General features: G+C 34.6%; 1 protein-coding gene across 1 annotated transcript in view; it reads right to left on the bottom strand.

The window, feature by feature from the left end:
* The window catches only part of LOC130893347 (heterogeneous nuclear ribonucleoprotein L), a 358,788-nt gene that overhangs the window by 341,100 nt on the left and 2,487 nt on the right, over positions 1-15,201 (bottom strand). Inside the window, exon 2 of the mRNA XM_057799361.1 lies at positions 9,341-9,457. Coding sequence (XP_057655344.1) covers positions 9,341-9,457 — 117 coding nt within the window. The remainder of the gene's footprint in view (positions 1-9,340; positions 9,458-15,201) is intronic.

Here is a 15,201-nt window from a genome sequence, read left to right as displayed (position 1 = left end):
TTATCAGTAACTTTGTGTTATTAAATCACTTCTTCAAAATATTGTTACGAACTCATCTCCGAGCCGGAGCCGGTCCTGCTTGAGTATAATAGAATTCTAAAATTCGGCAAAGGCACCGCCTTTGATAAAGTAGCCGGAATTCGTTTGGTCTTTGTTTTTATATAACTTTTTATAGCAAGCGGTTTATTTACATTGTTTCTTTTGAATGATTTCTACAAAGGTCTATTTATTTATTTATTTTGTTTCTTTATTTTTCTATATATGGAGTTTTTGTGGCTTAGTTAAGTTCAGTTTATAATAAATAATCGAAGTGAACAGAACGAATTAGCAAAGTAATCGAAGAATTTAAATGAATTATTTCAGTTAGTTAAGTGATAGTGATAAGTGAATTATTTTAAGTTAGTTAAGTGTAATGTATAGTATTTAAATAAATGAAGAACGTGAGAAACAGTGTTTTTCAATTCACATCAAGAAAAGAAAGTGTGTAAATAAATACGGAAAAAACATTATAGATCTTCCAATATCAATTGCAGAAGACGGTTATGCGAGGAACAATCAATATTTCATAAATACGCACGGCACTCATACCAAATTAAGAAGTGAAAAATAATGTTTACCCCCCCTATAAAATTCGGTAAACATCTAACGAACCGTCAGTCCACGTGGACTGACCACGCATTTTTATTGGCCGTATATATACAATTTCTTCGAAATATTTCTGCCAGACAGCTTGCAATTAGCATTCGCGTTCATAAATTTCTTTAAATAAATAGAAATAAGGCGTTCTTTAGATCATGGGCGAATGAAGACAATAAAATTGCACAGTGTAGTGAGAATTATTGAAAACTGGTTTAATGATCAGCTTTTACCTAGCAATGCACTACAGTCAGTAATCGTTAGAGCGGTTGTAGACGTCCGTTTTTTTCACCGGATAACGGACCGTCAATAAACGGTTATCCTTGTATAAATATATGCCGCCGTCTTACATGCGCTAGTTAATAGTTTTGGACTGGTAGTCAAAGATTACACACGTGTGAAATGAATAATAAGAAAAAAAACTCGTATTGGCCTAGTATTTGTACAAGAAGAAACAAAAAGAAATAGAAAAACGTAAAAGGTCATTGTGGGTGCGTCCTATATTATTGAAAAGGGAAGAATATGGTGCATTTCATACTCTTTTTACGAAGTTGGAAGAAGAAGAAACTAAATTTTACAATTACTTTGTGAAGAAGAAAGAAACCGTTTCAACTTTTATTAACAACCATATATAATAAAATAACACAAAACGGCAATACATCCGGCAGCGTCAACACGCCCGATACACTGGCGTGGATGTCCGGTGCATGTACACACATCCATTATAAATCGTATACCACCGCGAATACGGCAAAAAACACGGTCCGTTGTCCGGTGAAAAAAACGGACGTCTACAAGCGCTCTTATGGACAACGCGTCCTACCACTCGCGGTAACTCGTTAAGATACTAAATAGTATTAATAACAAAGCTCAAATTTTAGCATTTATGTCTGAAAAAATTTTTCCTATTCCTGTTAGCGATCGTAAAAAAGGCCCAACAAACAAAGAATTACTGTTATTAAAGGTCTAAATTTATTATATTGACAAGCTGGGCAAAGAACAGGTTCATACTCGCCTCAGACTACCATTGCATATTTAACCCTAAAGAGTTAATAAGATTGTAGAACTCGTAAAGAAAGTTCTAGCAGCAGACCGCCAAGAGCTTTGGAAAAACTGTGTTAAACATGTTATCAAAGAAGAAGATGAGTATGTGATATCACCCTCTTTACAACCCTTCATAATTCAATCCAATGATGACTCTAGTTCAGACAATTCTGACTACCATGATTATTTATAAAGATACTTCAGAATTGAATTATTTTTCTTGCAAAGATTATATTTTCTTTTATGGTTTTTGCTTTGAAATTTCGTTTTCCAGAAAAAAAACGAATGGATGGGGTACAAAAAGGTCTTAGTTCACGTCTGGTACCCTGTTTAAACCAAACTCCCTTACAAGCAGATATATTTTACTCGTCTATTTACGTTTAATAATAAATAAACATTCTACAAGTGATATTGGAAGAACTATACAATATAAATAACTTTTTTATGATTAAAACTTGTTTCAAATCTAACAATTTCCAGCGATTTTACATATAATTGTACCAATCTCGTTCGAGAACGAATAGGAATGGATCTCAACAGATTACCGCGTGACGGTATCTTGCCTTATAATTTTACATCTCGACACGACAGCTGTTCAAATTTTCTTGACAAATAGTGTTGAAAATTTCAGAGGAACGATATCATCTTAAACAGATGTAAATCATTTCAGTGTTGCGTTTAATAAATGTAAAAAAAATGTTTTGCGCGCCATCGAACCGACTCATAGTTACTAAATTTTGTTTTTGAGAAAACATTATGTATTCGTTTCAATTGCGCCATGAAATTGAAGAAATTTGTATATATAGGATGTCCATTAAAGCAAGCAAGTTCTTTTTTATACATGGGTCGCTCCGGAAGTCCACAAATCAAATACAAGTTTATATAAAATAACAAATTTATTACCAAAAGATTTGTATCTTGTTGTATCTTCAATAGGATAATCTGTAATCAAAATTTCCAATTCCCTCTTTGAAATAATTTTCGCTAATAAATTCAAAACGTTGTTTTAAGGGTCTTCGTTAATTTGGAAGCGATGTCCTTCTAGCCACGTCTTCAGATTGGAATTCCTGATCTCTGACGAAACTTCATTAACAACGATGTCTTTTACGAGGATGTATTGATTAGTTAGTTAGTTAATTAGCCTAGACTAGTTCCATGCATAAACAAAATATTGCGTTACCATAGCAACGAATAATAACTTATTAGAAGTGTCAGTATAAAGATTGACGTCAAAAAAGTAAACCAGAGTTACGCTATAAATTAGAAGAAAAAAGATGTCCACCGAAATTGTGAAAATCTAAAAATTGGAGTATCGAGCCATCATAAAGTACCTGTATTTAAAAGGGTTAAGAGGTAAGCAGATTTACGAAGATATGCTTAATACCCTTGGTAATCACTGTCCTGTGAAAAATTGGACTGCAAGCTTCAAAATAGGTAAATTTTCCATTGAAGATGATGACCGATCGGGAAGGCCAGTTTCTGTGTCAGTCACCGAAAATATCGATGCAGTTCATGACATGATTTTATCAGACCGTCGAATTGGACTAAAACGGATATCTGAAGCACTGAATATTTCATACGAAAGCGTTCATCATATAGTTCACGTCAATTTGGATATGAGAAAAATTGCTGCAAAATGGATACCCAAATATTTGAATGTTGACCAAAAGCGTAAAAGGGTAGAAGCCGAATTGTCACTATAGATGAGACTTGGGTACATTTCTACGATCCAGAAACAAAGCAACAATCGATGGAATGGCGGCACTCTGGTTCTCAAAGACCTAAGAAATTTCGTATCAAAAAATCTGGTGGAGAAGTTCTTGCTTCAGTTTTTTGGAATTGCCATGGAGTAATCATGTTTGATTTTTTGGATAAGGTTAGAACAATAACTGACCACATTACGGGAAAAAATTAAAGAGAGAAGACACGAAAAGGTATCCAAAGATGTTTTGTTTTTGCAGGACAACGCTCCTGCACACAAATCTCATGTTGCCATGCAAAACATCCGTGATTTAGGGTTTATTTTACTAGAACGCCCCCCTTATTCACCAGATTTGGATCCTTCCAACTATCATATCTTTCCTCAAATGAAAAAAAGTTTAAAAGGTCGTAAATTTTCTTCCAACGAGGAGGTAATAAAAGCTGTGGTGGTCTGGTTTGCAGAGCAAGAAGAAACATTTTTTTAAAGGTCTAAAGACGTTGCAGGTTCGCTGCAATAAATGTATCCAATTGAGAGGAGAATATTTTGACATTGAAATTTTGTTTGGTTATATAGTAGGTTAAGAATATCCTCGTAAGAGACCATCATTTTCTCCTAGGTTATCCAAAATGGTTTATTCATTACATCTCCTTAAGCTTCACACAAAAGTTGGTTAATTCCTACTTGTTCTTCTTGATATCCATGATTTTTTACCTCGAGCGCCCAAAATTGGATTCTAATGTTTTGTTTTCGTCATTTTTTTGAAATCATCTAATTTTACTTGAGAGATTATTTTATCAAATGTAAGGATAAGTATTATTCACTTCACCAATAAGTGCGAAGAGATCCTTGTGGTATTTTAGAAATCTCTATAAATTTTAATGTTTTCAAAAAGTAAGTTAAGTAAGCGTTTCTTAGAAATGTGAGGAAAGAGAAAGTCCAACGAGAGACATTGGTTTTTATTAGAAAAGCTTTCAAGAAAGTCTATTTTAATAGAAAGAAACGATATTGTAGTAGAAGAAAGACTATAAAACAAATGAGAAACCAAAGAGAAACCGATGAAGAAATATATTTTATTTGGATGAAACAAGAATCAACGAGGGACATAGGCCAATAACTTTTGGCAAGATGATGTCTATTGGTTTGAAACCATCAATAGGAAAGAGGCGTAGACTGATAATACCATGAGGATATGATGCTGATGTTCTAAAAGAATGGTTCGAACAAATGATACATATTCTTCCTCAGAACTATTCACTAACAATGGATAATGAGTTATCACTCGAAACTTTTAGAAAAATTGCAAACTGGTTAAAAAAGATCTGCAGAATTAGATTCCTTCAAAAAATATTAGGTCCCATCTCAGTTCTTTCTATTCCCTTAATAGCGGGAAATTTAGAAAATATGAAATTGCCGAATCATTGCGAACTAAACCCGATTAAATTGGGCAGAGATGAAGGGAGAAGTTTTAAGAAAAAATAATTCTTTTGAAATGAGGAGGCTATAAATAATATAAATACTGAAAACTGGAAAAAGAGGAAGTTGAACAATATCACTGACGAAATGATCAAGTCACTGCTTGTGAGTACTGATTCCGATTCTGAGTTGGATTTGTAGCTCTACTTAACTTGGAATTTCTGGAGCTGTTGGTGATATTCATACTCAATACACTGTTTACACCACCACTACACAAACACTCACAATTACACTGTCTAACGCGCGTTTCGATAACTAAGTTATCGTCTTCAGAGACTGGAGGTAAACTAAATAGTGTACTCAGTATAGTAGCTCTACTTATAATGGTAAGTTTTTATATGACTTTTTTTTCGTTAGATATTGATAAAATCTTTTTCAAACTGAGCAAAACATCTGCGGAAATCAAAAGAAATCATTGGGTCCCAATTAAGGACTATACGGCGAATGACCTAACAATTCGATTGTTCAAATACGTTTCTGTTTGAACTGATTGTGTGGGAGCTCGCATTGTCGGAACAAATGCTTATGTACCATTCACAATTGACCGTTCTATGTTGCTCTAATGGAACGGTGTCGACGGACGGCATCTAGTTATTCCCAAAAAACAGGCAACCACTTTTGTTGGATTTGGATTAAAAGACCCATACAGTCGATTATTGTTTAGTATTGGGTTGATATGCATAGGTCCATGATTCTTTACCTGTCATAGATATTTTTTAAAGCACTGCGATTGTATTTTTTTATCATTTCTTCGCACCAAAAATTTTCGTGCAATATTGAAGGTATGCGAATGGAACTAATGCCCAAGTATGTCTGAATATCACGGTATGCCACATGACGATCTTGCAATATCAGTTTATGCATAGCATCGATGTTTTCTGGCACAACAATCGATTTTGGACGACCTTCATCCTGTAGCGAAATGCGACCACGATTTATTTCGGGAAACTAGCGAAACACGATTGCTCGAGAAGATGCTTCATCACCAAAAGTCGAAGCGAGTTGATTCGTCTAATCCACGTTGAAATCATAGAAAAAAATCGCACGAAAATGTTTCCGATTTAATTCCATTTTTTCTTCAAGATGAATGTTTGTATGACGTATGACGTTCTGTTTACTTTCACCATTAGAAATGTCAAACTGACATTTGACATTCACATCAGTGTTGCCATATCTCAAAACTTGAGTAGCAATCTTCGTATAATCAATTCCTTATTTCTAGTTGTAATAACCATTTTGATCATTTAGGTAGTTTTACTTAAAAAGATTAGAATAATATATTATCATAATGCAAAACTTTTTATTTTTCAGATGTATTACGAAAATTTGACATGGTATTTATTTCTAAATATGTCCACATTGATAAGGGCAGGCGTTCCCCTCGTTCGTTATGTTCATTATGGATCTCCACCCACGTCTACCTAACGTAATTGTCAACAATACATAAACGTCTAACGTTATTTGATTGAGATTGTCACAAATTTTTCTTTTTAATTTTGTTGATGTTGGTACAAAGGTCAATAACGTGTCATTTATTTTCAGATACGCATCTCATACAAACGGAAATATCTGGGTTAAGTTGTCGCTATTAAAAAGGTATACATCAGTCTTCGTCTCTTTTGTTTACTTTCGATTTGTTGCGGAGTGTATCGTCGGTTTTCTTCTTTTGACATTTGAAGTATTAGACTTACAATTGGAGCCCGCTTAATAATTGATGGAGTAGTTGATGATGTTAACGGTAAACTTTGAATTATAAGCGTACAATAATGAAAATATTAGAATATAAAATAGAATTGTGATGATCTTATTTATGTAAATAGTTTTTAAACGGTGAGGTGAATTTATACACTATGTATAGACCTGACAACACTCAACTATTCATTAATACTTATTATTAACACTTCTATTAATACACTAATTTATTTAAATACACCGTTTGATTCACTTTTCACTATTCCGTGTATGTATTTACTGCTAAACTAATGCTTATTTATATTCAACGGCTTCCTAGATAATTCGCATTCTTAAGATCTCTAGAATGTCGTAATAAAAATACTTTCTTATAAATTTTCTCCTTTAAAACAGTCACAGCACAATGTAAACAGTTTATGAAAACAATATAAAGAATTAGCCGCCGTATAAAATACCATAATTTAAATGAGAAGAATATATTTGCCAAACTTTAATGTCGGTTATTGTAACAGAACAGGACCGGCTTCACGGTGTGTATTGGTGGACGATTACGTAACAAAAATTGTAAGTAGCGCATTATTTACGAAGTGAACAAATTTTCACTTTTCCTTCTGCAAATTTTTTCTGTTTACCAACGACATTTCCTATCTAGACATCAATGGTAAAATATATCTCTTTGCAGACAATACTAGTTTCTGTTGAAGCAACATTGATGTCATGGCACTTCACCCTTAAATCATGGTGTGATTGTAAATCGAATCACTTTCTAAGAAACTAAACTGATCAACTTCTAAAGGGTGGTCCAACTATAATGCACGATGTTAATTGTGAGTCGCACCTTAACGTCAAGTTTTTTGCCCAACTTAATTTGACATTTCTTTGTTTCAGTATTTGACAAATTCAACCAAAATGCATTTCGTGTACTTCGTGATTTTTTTGTTCAGCATAATCGATCAAATGTGTCCACAATCGGGAGAATTGTGCGCAAATTTCAGCAAACCGTCTGTAGGAAATGTGAAAACAGCTATGAATGCTCGTTCTGCAGAAAAAATTGCTGTTGTTCGCGATAGTGTGACAGAAGAGCCGTCAACCTCGACTCGTCGTCGTGCCCAACAATTAAACATCTCACCAACATCACTGATGCGTATTTTGAATAAAGATTTGAATTTACATGCTTACAAGGTTCAATTGACTCAAGAGCTGAAGCCTGCTGACCATTTCAAGCGTTGTCAATACGCCGAATGGTTGGTTGAACAGAGCGAAGTGAATGGTGACTTTACAAAGAAAATCATCTTCAGCGATGAGGTACACTTTCACCTCAGTGGATTCGTTGGAATTGCAGAATTGCCGCATTTGGGCAAATGAGAATCCACGAGTGATTGTTGAAAAGTCGATGCATCCACAAAGAGTGACTTTTTGGTGCGGTTTATGGGCTGGCGGCGTCAACCGGCCGTACTTCTTCGAAAATGAAGACGGCCAAGCAGTTACCGTGAATGGTGTTCGCTATCGCGAGATGATAACGGACTTCTTGTGGCCAGAAACTGAGGATATGGATCTGGACGATATGTGGTTCTAACAGGATGGTACCACTCGCCACACAGCCAACGATACAATGGATCTTTTTCGCGAGAAATTCAATGGTCGTGTTATCTCACGTCGTGGCGATGTTAATTGGTCGCCATGATCATGTGATTTGACACCGTTGGACTTCTTTCTTTGGGGATATTTGAAAGAAAAAGTGTACGTCAATAAGCCAAGAACAATTCAAGAGCTAAAGGGATGAGATAATTCTGCACATTAAGGACATTGAACCTCAATTATGTCTCAGAGTCATTGAAAATATGGACCATCGGATAGAGGTATGCCACAGAAGCCGTGGCGAGCATTTGGCCGATATTTTGTTTCACACATAATTATCATAGATCCTTCTATCATTATAAATAAAATAAATCTCTGAAAACTTTTTGTTTTATTAACAATTAACATCGTGCATTTTGGTTGGACCACCTTATATAAGAGTTCAATATGCTCTTATTGAGTCGCTTCTCCGATACGCCCTTCCCTTTTGGGGTACGTGTGGTACGACTCAATTTGAGCAAATATTCAAACCACAAAAGAGAGTTGTTAGATATTAATTCTATTTAAACAGTAGGATTCATTGCCGGAACTTCTCCAGAAGATTCAAAATATCGACTCTTCCTTCCTTATTGAATCCATTTGCCTAGTCCATAAACACGCTTCTCCTAATTTAGAAAGGTCATCCACTTAGGAAAGCGGAGCACGATCTTTATTTATCTACTCCACGTTCAGTCTTAGTTAAAGGTTAAATACTGTACAATGCGAAAAAATGCACAATCATTTGCCAATTGAAATCAAATCTACAACTGTTTTTCCTGCATTCTAAACGACTTGTATTCTAATACTAATATTTAATTCTGAACATTCTAGACACTGGCTTGATATTAATATTGATATTTAGCACAAATTTTTATATATTTTAGGATTGTATATTTAATTTTATTATCTGGTATTTGGAGGTCATCCGCGACAATCCTGGTGGATGCAGGTAGAGATATTACAACCCTTAATGTACATTGGGGATAGAAGTGCACTACAGTGGAAGCAACCCATCTAATTATTTTTTCTTTATATTCAGCCAACAACGAAAACAGTTTTCTTTATATCGAAATTATATGAAAGATTTATACAAAATTTAGACATAAAAAATGGAGAAAACTTAAAATATATCAACGGAGGCTAAAATATCAACCGCCTTCGTATAATTCTACTTACCACTGTGATCGGGTACATGGGATTGATTATTGTGAACAGCAAAACGTGATTTGGTTTAGTGTCATCGGGTCTTTTACGTCTGGGTTCTTCCGTACCCGAACTGTACCCGCCACCACTCTGTAAAAGAAAAACATTCATGAAAATAAATTCTATAATACTCTATTTGGAAAGAGCGTAGCGTAATAAATGCTCGTCATAAATGCAAAACCCTGAAATTTTTATTACGGTAGTTTACGTCCAAAATTTGGAATATTTAAATATGCCAATGATAAATAATTAACTGGCCAGAGATATATTTTCCCCATAATTGATCGTACTAAAATGTAAGCGGTTACCTTGATAATCCGAATGGCCATCCTTTTCATTCCAAAATTGAAGAATATCTTTATTTCTCTCTCTATTTTAATGCTATCACACCAACCTCTGATCTCCCCAAAAGTAAGAAGACCCTTACCATCATAGCCGTTGCAATGGGTTTTTCGTAATTAATAAAATATTATTATTGCTTTTCAATATATACAGTTATTTTTATTGAATTATTTACAAATAACGAGTATACACATGTGAGTATGAAAAATAAAAATACAAAATATACTAAACTACACATTACTATATTATATACAACAATCTACAAATCTTTCATGTAACATATTTACAGTATGTACATAAACACCCCACAAAAAATAACCCATCACTCATTATTTTTTAAATATTTTAAATGTGTTGCCTGTTTTTCGAATTTTATTATTATTTTTTTTATTAATTATTAATATTAACATTATTAACATTTATTTTATGTCAGTTTAATCTACAGAGGACGCAAAGTTTGATTTACCAAAACTTAGAAAATATTAAAAAAATTGTACAAAACAGATATACAAAAAAATGAATGTTGCTTAAACTAAAACCAGCCAATGAATTTCTAATAGCGTGTGTTGCCGCCACTCGCTCTAATTACAGCTTCCATTCGTCTTGGAAGGCTTCTAAACAAGTTCTGGGCGTATCCTTGCCGCATGTTTTCCCAGAAGTTGAAAAGAACATTTTGAAGACCATCTAGTCTTCTTATTGGTGCCGGATATTGCTAAATTTGCCATCCTAGCTGGTCCCAGACATGCTCTATGCTCTATGCAGACCAATTCAGGGTGGGCATCTCGACACGAACTGCCGAACCACTCTAACAGCGTGCGGACGAACATTATCGTGCATTAGCACAGAGTTGTCACCGATATGAGGCAGAAGGGAACTACATGGGGTTTTAGGATATTGGCTATATACCTTTCAGCATTTAGTCTTCCATCGTTCATTGATACTATCTCCGTGCGATGTGACCCTCGAAAGAAATTCCTTCCCAAACCATGATAGAGCCACCACCAAAGCTTTCAGTTTGACAAAAATTAACCTGATTGTGCCGATCACCACGTCGCCTATATACTGGTACACGCCTATCTGATGAATACAGACAAAATCTTGATTCATCCGTGAAAATTGGACCAATCTTGAATATTCCAATATGCGTGTTCTCTAGCAAATTCCAATCTTGCTATTCGATGTTCTATGATAAGACGTGGACCTCTAGCTGGCGCTATGGTTCGTATACCTGCTTCTCTCAGCCTTTTTCGAACTGTTTGTAGGCTTATTCGGACATTACGAGCAGCCAACAGATCTGTTTGCAGCCTTAGAGCGGTGGTATGCCTAATTCTTAGCGCCGTTAACCTCAAATAAGGATCATCTACTACCGAAGTTACCCTTCCGCGGCCTTGTCCGGGTCTTCTGGTTAGCTGCCCTGTTTCTCGGTAGCGAATAACAATTCTGAATATGGTGCTTTTTTGACCCCCAATTACCCCGGCAACATATCTTTGAGCGCGATGATTCTAGCGACTTCTTCATTCGTCACATGTCTTGTTAAACGTTGTGGCACATCCATTATTAACAATATACAATAACAAAATTTGTTTAGAAAGTTCTCGATCTCAATGCATTCTCCAAGACAGAAATGATTTACTTGAGCATTTTTGCTTCCAAAAAAAATTATAAGAAATTGTGATATTTTTTTGTCCATGATAAGAAACCAGAAATATCTATTAAGTTGATACATATACAGATTGTCCCAAAAAACTAAAATTAAGTATTAAAAATATCCTACAATACCAGTGATGCGATAATTTTTGTGGGGTGTTTATTTGCAATATATGTATTTTATTCCGAAGAACTAGTGGATGAATTGTTTGAATTAATCATGAGAGGTTCTATCAATTTGATCAATAATGTTGTCTAATTCCCAATTTTTTTCATCCTCTTTGATAACATGCTGAATGCATTTTTGCCAGTTTTCAGCAGTAACGTTTTTTAAAGGTTCATTTAGTAATATTCTAACGTCCTTTAATTTAAATGTTGCGTTTTTCCTAGCTACTTCGCCTTCAACTTAGGCCCACATCAATTCGATCAGATTGAGTTCACAATGATAGGGAGGAAGACGAATATTACATTTCTTGTGGGGATTTCTATTTATTTTGACAATTGACAAAATTTAGTTTTTCACCAAGTCATTGTTAAATGTAATATTTTTTTGTATTAACCAGTCAATAATGTCTTGTTTTCTCCTTGACGTCGTATGTAGACTTTCAACTTGTCTCGAATGGTAACTGGCGTTGCCAAGAACAATTACAGATCCGCCTGGAATAAGATCTAGCATTTGTATAAAGTATTCCTCGAACACATCTGCATTCATATCCTCGTGATAGTCACCGGTAAACATCATTGGAAATTTGAACTTGAGCAGTAAATTTCTTAGAAAATAAATGTTGGATTCATTTGCTAAGGTTTAATAAAATAAAATAATAAATTTTTCTAAAATGTGACTACGGCTATAGTGGCCAGAAGAGGGATTGATTTATCACTCTACAGTCTTTCCGAATGAAGTATAAAAAATGATATGAATACCCCAATAAAATATAATATTAATGAAAATTAACGTAGGAAAAAATATAAAAATTTCCACTTAAACCAAAAATCAGGTTAAATCTACAGAGGGGGTCTCATAAGTAATGTCGGTTTTCATATGTAAATATTACTAATTAAAGCCTCCAAATAACTCGTGTACTTGGTAAACACACGATTATTTGCACACTTGGTAAGTATAGGAGTTTTGTGAATTGCGATGGCCACGTGTATATTTGGCTTAAAACCTTGACAATTGTATCAGTCAATATGGATAGCAGTCGTTTGGAAAATATCTCGAATGCTTTCGCTGCTTTTATTGTGTTGAACCCAACCAAGCAGATCTACAACTTCTAAAGCGTCGGATCCAGTGAGATAGTAGCCTTTATTTTTCCAACCCAACACAATGTCATTTGTCAACTCCAATTCAATTAAAAAAAAACAAATAAAACGTCTGTACGCTTCTACTAGGCTCTTGAAAACTATGAATAGTCAATTATTTGTGCATTTCGTCAGAGTATCTCTACAAGTATAGACAAATATATGTATACACTACCAGTCAAAAGTTTTTGGCCACCCTATTTGCGTGATTAATAAAAAATAAAAACGATAAGATCGATTGTGATATTTATATTTCAAAGAACCTATATAGTTACATACAAAATTACTGTCTGTAATTGTTACATGCCTAAATTTTTTATTCATCGATGTAACCCCCTTTTGTTTTCATTATTTCGGTGCACAATTTTGGCATTCCCTGTAACAATTTCGACAAATAATCGTCGACTATTTAATTCCATTCGTTTTACACGATATTCCAAAGATATAGAGTGGAAGTAGGTCACTGCTTTCTACCTTCCCTGTTCAATTTGTCAACAACAACTTAATCGAGTTGAGGTCGGGCGACTATGACGGCCAAATCAGTACTTTCGGTAGATTATTCTTTTCCATTTCTTTCAAATACTCTTTGCACAGGTTTGAGGAATACTTGAGATCGTTGTCATGTTCGAAGATGAATTTTCTACCGATCTCGCGTTAGCAAAAACGTACTACATTTTCTTTTAATAATTTTCATAGCCTTTTTCCTTCAAATTTCCTTCTTTACCAGGTCTCTAGTCGCCCTTCCTCCAAAACATCCCTAAACCATCACCGCGCTTTTGCTGTGTTAGGATTAGACATGGATTTCACATCCGTTCTCCCTTTGACCTGCGCACAAACACTCTTTTAGATCCAAAAACCTCAAACTCTACCTCATCATTCCATAAAACTCTCTCCCATTTTTCTTGGGTCCATTTTTTATGTCCTTCAGCCCACTGCAACCTGTTAATTTTGTTTTAACTTCTTAAAAGAAGTTTCTTCACTATGAACTTTTCAAAAAAGCCAGCTTCACTTAATCTCCTTCTCACTGTAGTGTGCTCAATGGCAGATCCGTAGATTCATTGATCTGATGCTATCTTTGGGCCCGTGAGTCGTTGATCACATTTACAGGTCAATACAATATTTTTATTTTCAGTGGTTGTAATTTTTTCACGTTTGCTATCGTCAAAGCATATTTTTTCACGTTGTATTCTACGGGTCGTCGAGTTTTTTTTTTAATTCGGCGGTAATAATAAGGTTACTTTTGCCTAAATTATGAAGACTTGCGAATAATACGCAAGTTTCAACCAACGGATAGTTGATTTTACCCATTTCAAAACCTAAAAGTCTGAATTCGCTAGAATGAAAACAATTCGTTACGAACTTCCCAGGAAGATGTCTGGTCCAAAAAGTATAAAATAATAACACGTTCTTGCATCTCACAGGGGTAACTGTGACTAAACTACAATCATAAAAACCGAAGTTGAAGAATAATAAACAAATCAGCCGGTACTTGCAAGTTTTAACTTGTCGCACTCACCGACAAAATATAAAGATGCACTCGTAGAAAGTAAAGAAATAACGGACTCTATTATTTTTGGTTTCTTTCTTCGCTTGGCAATATGAAAGAGAAATTGGTTAAAATGTATTATTTTAAAATTTAATAAATAGATTATGGAGGAGGCAAATGCTTTTGGCCTATAGTGTACTTAGAAATCATTCCAGATAGTCGAGTTATCAATTCCGAGGTATATAGGGAACAGCTGATGCGAATATATGATGTTTTATCGGAGAAACATCCAGAAAATATCCTGAAAGCGGGTTCTCTTACAACAAGACAACGCTAAACCACATCCTGCAAAAAGCAATAAGATTGAGGTGAACTCCTACAGTATCCAGCATTTAGCCCGCAGCTAGCATGGTCAGATTATTATTGGTTCAGATTCATGGTAAACTACTTGCGTGGACAATTTTTTACATCTAAGCCCAAAGAATGGTTTTACCAAGATCTCAAAGAATTTGCTGAACAATGTCGTCTTTAGAGACTGAAGGTAAACTATGTGTTGAACATAACGTGATAGATATCGATTAAAGAACCTTCTAGAACTATCTGCTACGTAATACATAATAGTTTGTTAGAGTTTTCATCTATTCTTTGGTGGTATTTTCCTCCAGCACATTGTATGATGACTTTTTATATAAATATTTATGTGTGTGTGGAATCATTTGAATTCCATCATTTTCAAGTTAAAACTTCAAACAGATGATGATATTTATATTGTTTATACCTCTACACGAATTAGCAATTACACTGGGTTCCTTCTTACAAGGATCACAACCAGACAAAATTCTGCGAATTCACACAAAACTCTCCGTCTGAAATCAACTAAACGATTATCACATAGATGTTACCGAACGTTTTCCGACTAACAAAAGCGAATCTTTTGCTGGTTAATTATCGGAAGCATACGCAGTAGAAATATTCAATTCGATTTGACTTTTATTGCCCTGTTTACAAGACACGTCAAATGAAAAAAGCAAACAGAAAAAAATGACAGAAGACAAAC

This window comes from Diorhabda carinulata, chromosome 4, assembly GCF_026250575.1.
Source record: "Diorhabda carinulata isolate Delta chromosome 4, icDioCari1.1, whole genome shotgun sequence".
Classification (NCBI taxonomy): Eukaryota; Metazoa; Arthropoda; class Insecta; order Coleoptera; family Chrysomelidae; genus Diorhabda; species Diorhabda carinulata.
This window is presented reverse-complemented; position numbering and strand designations above follow the sequence as displayed.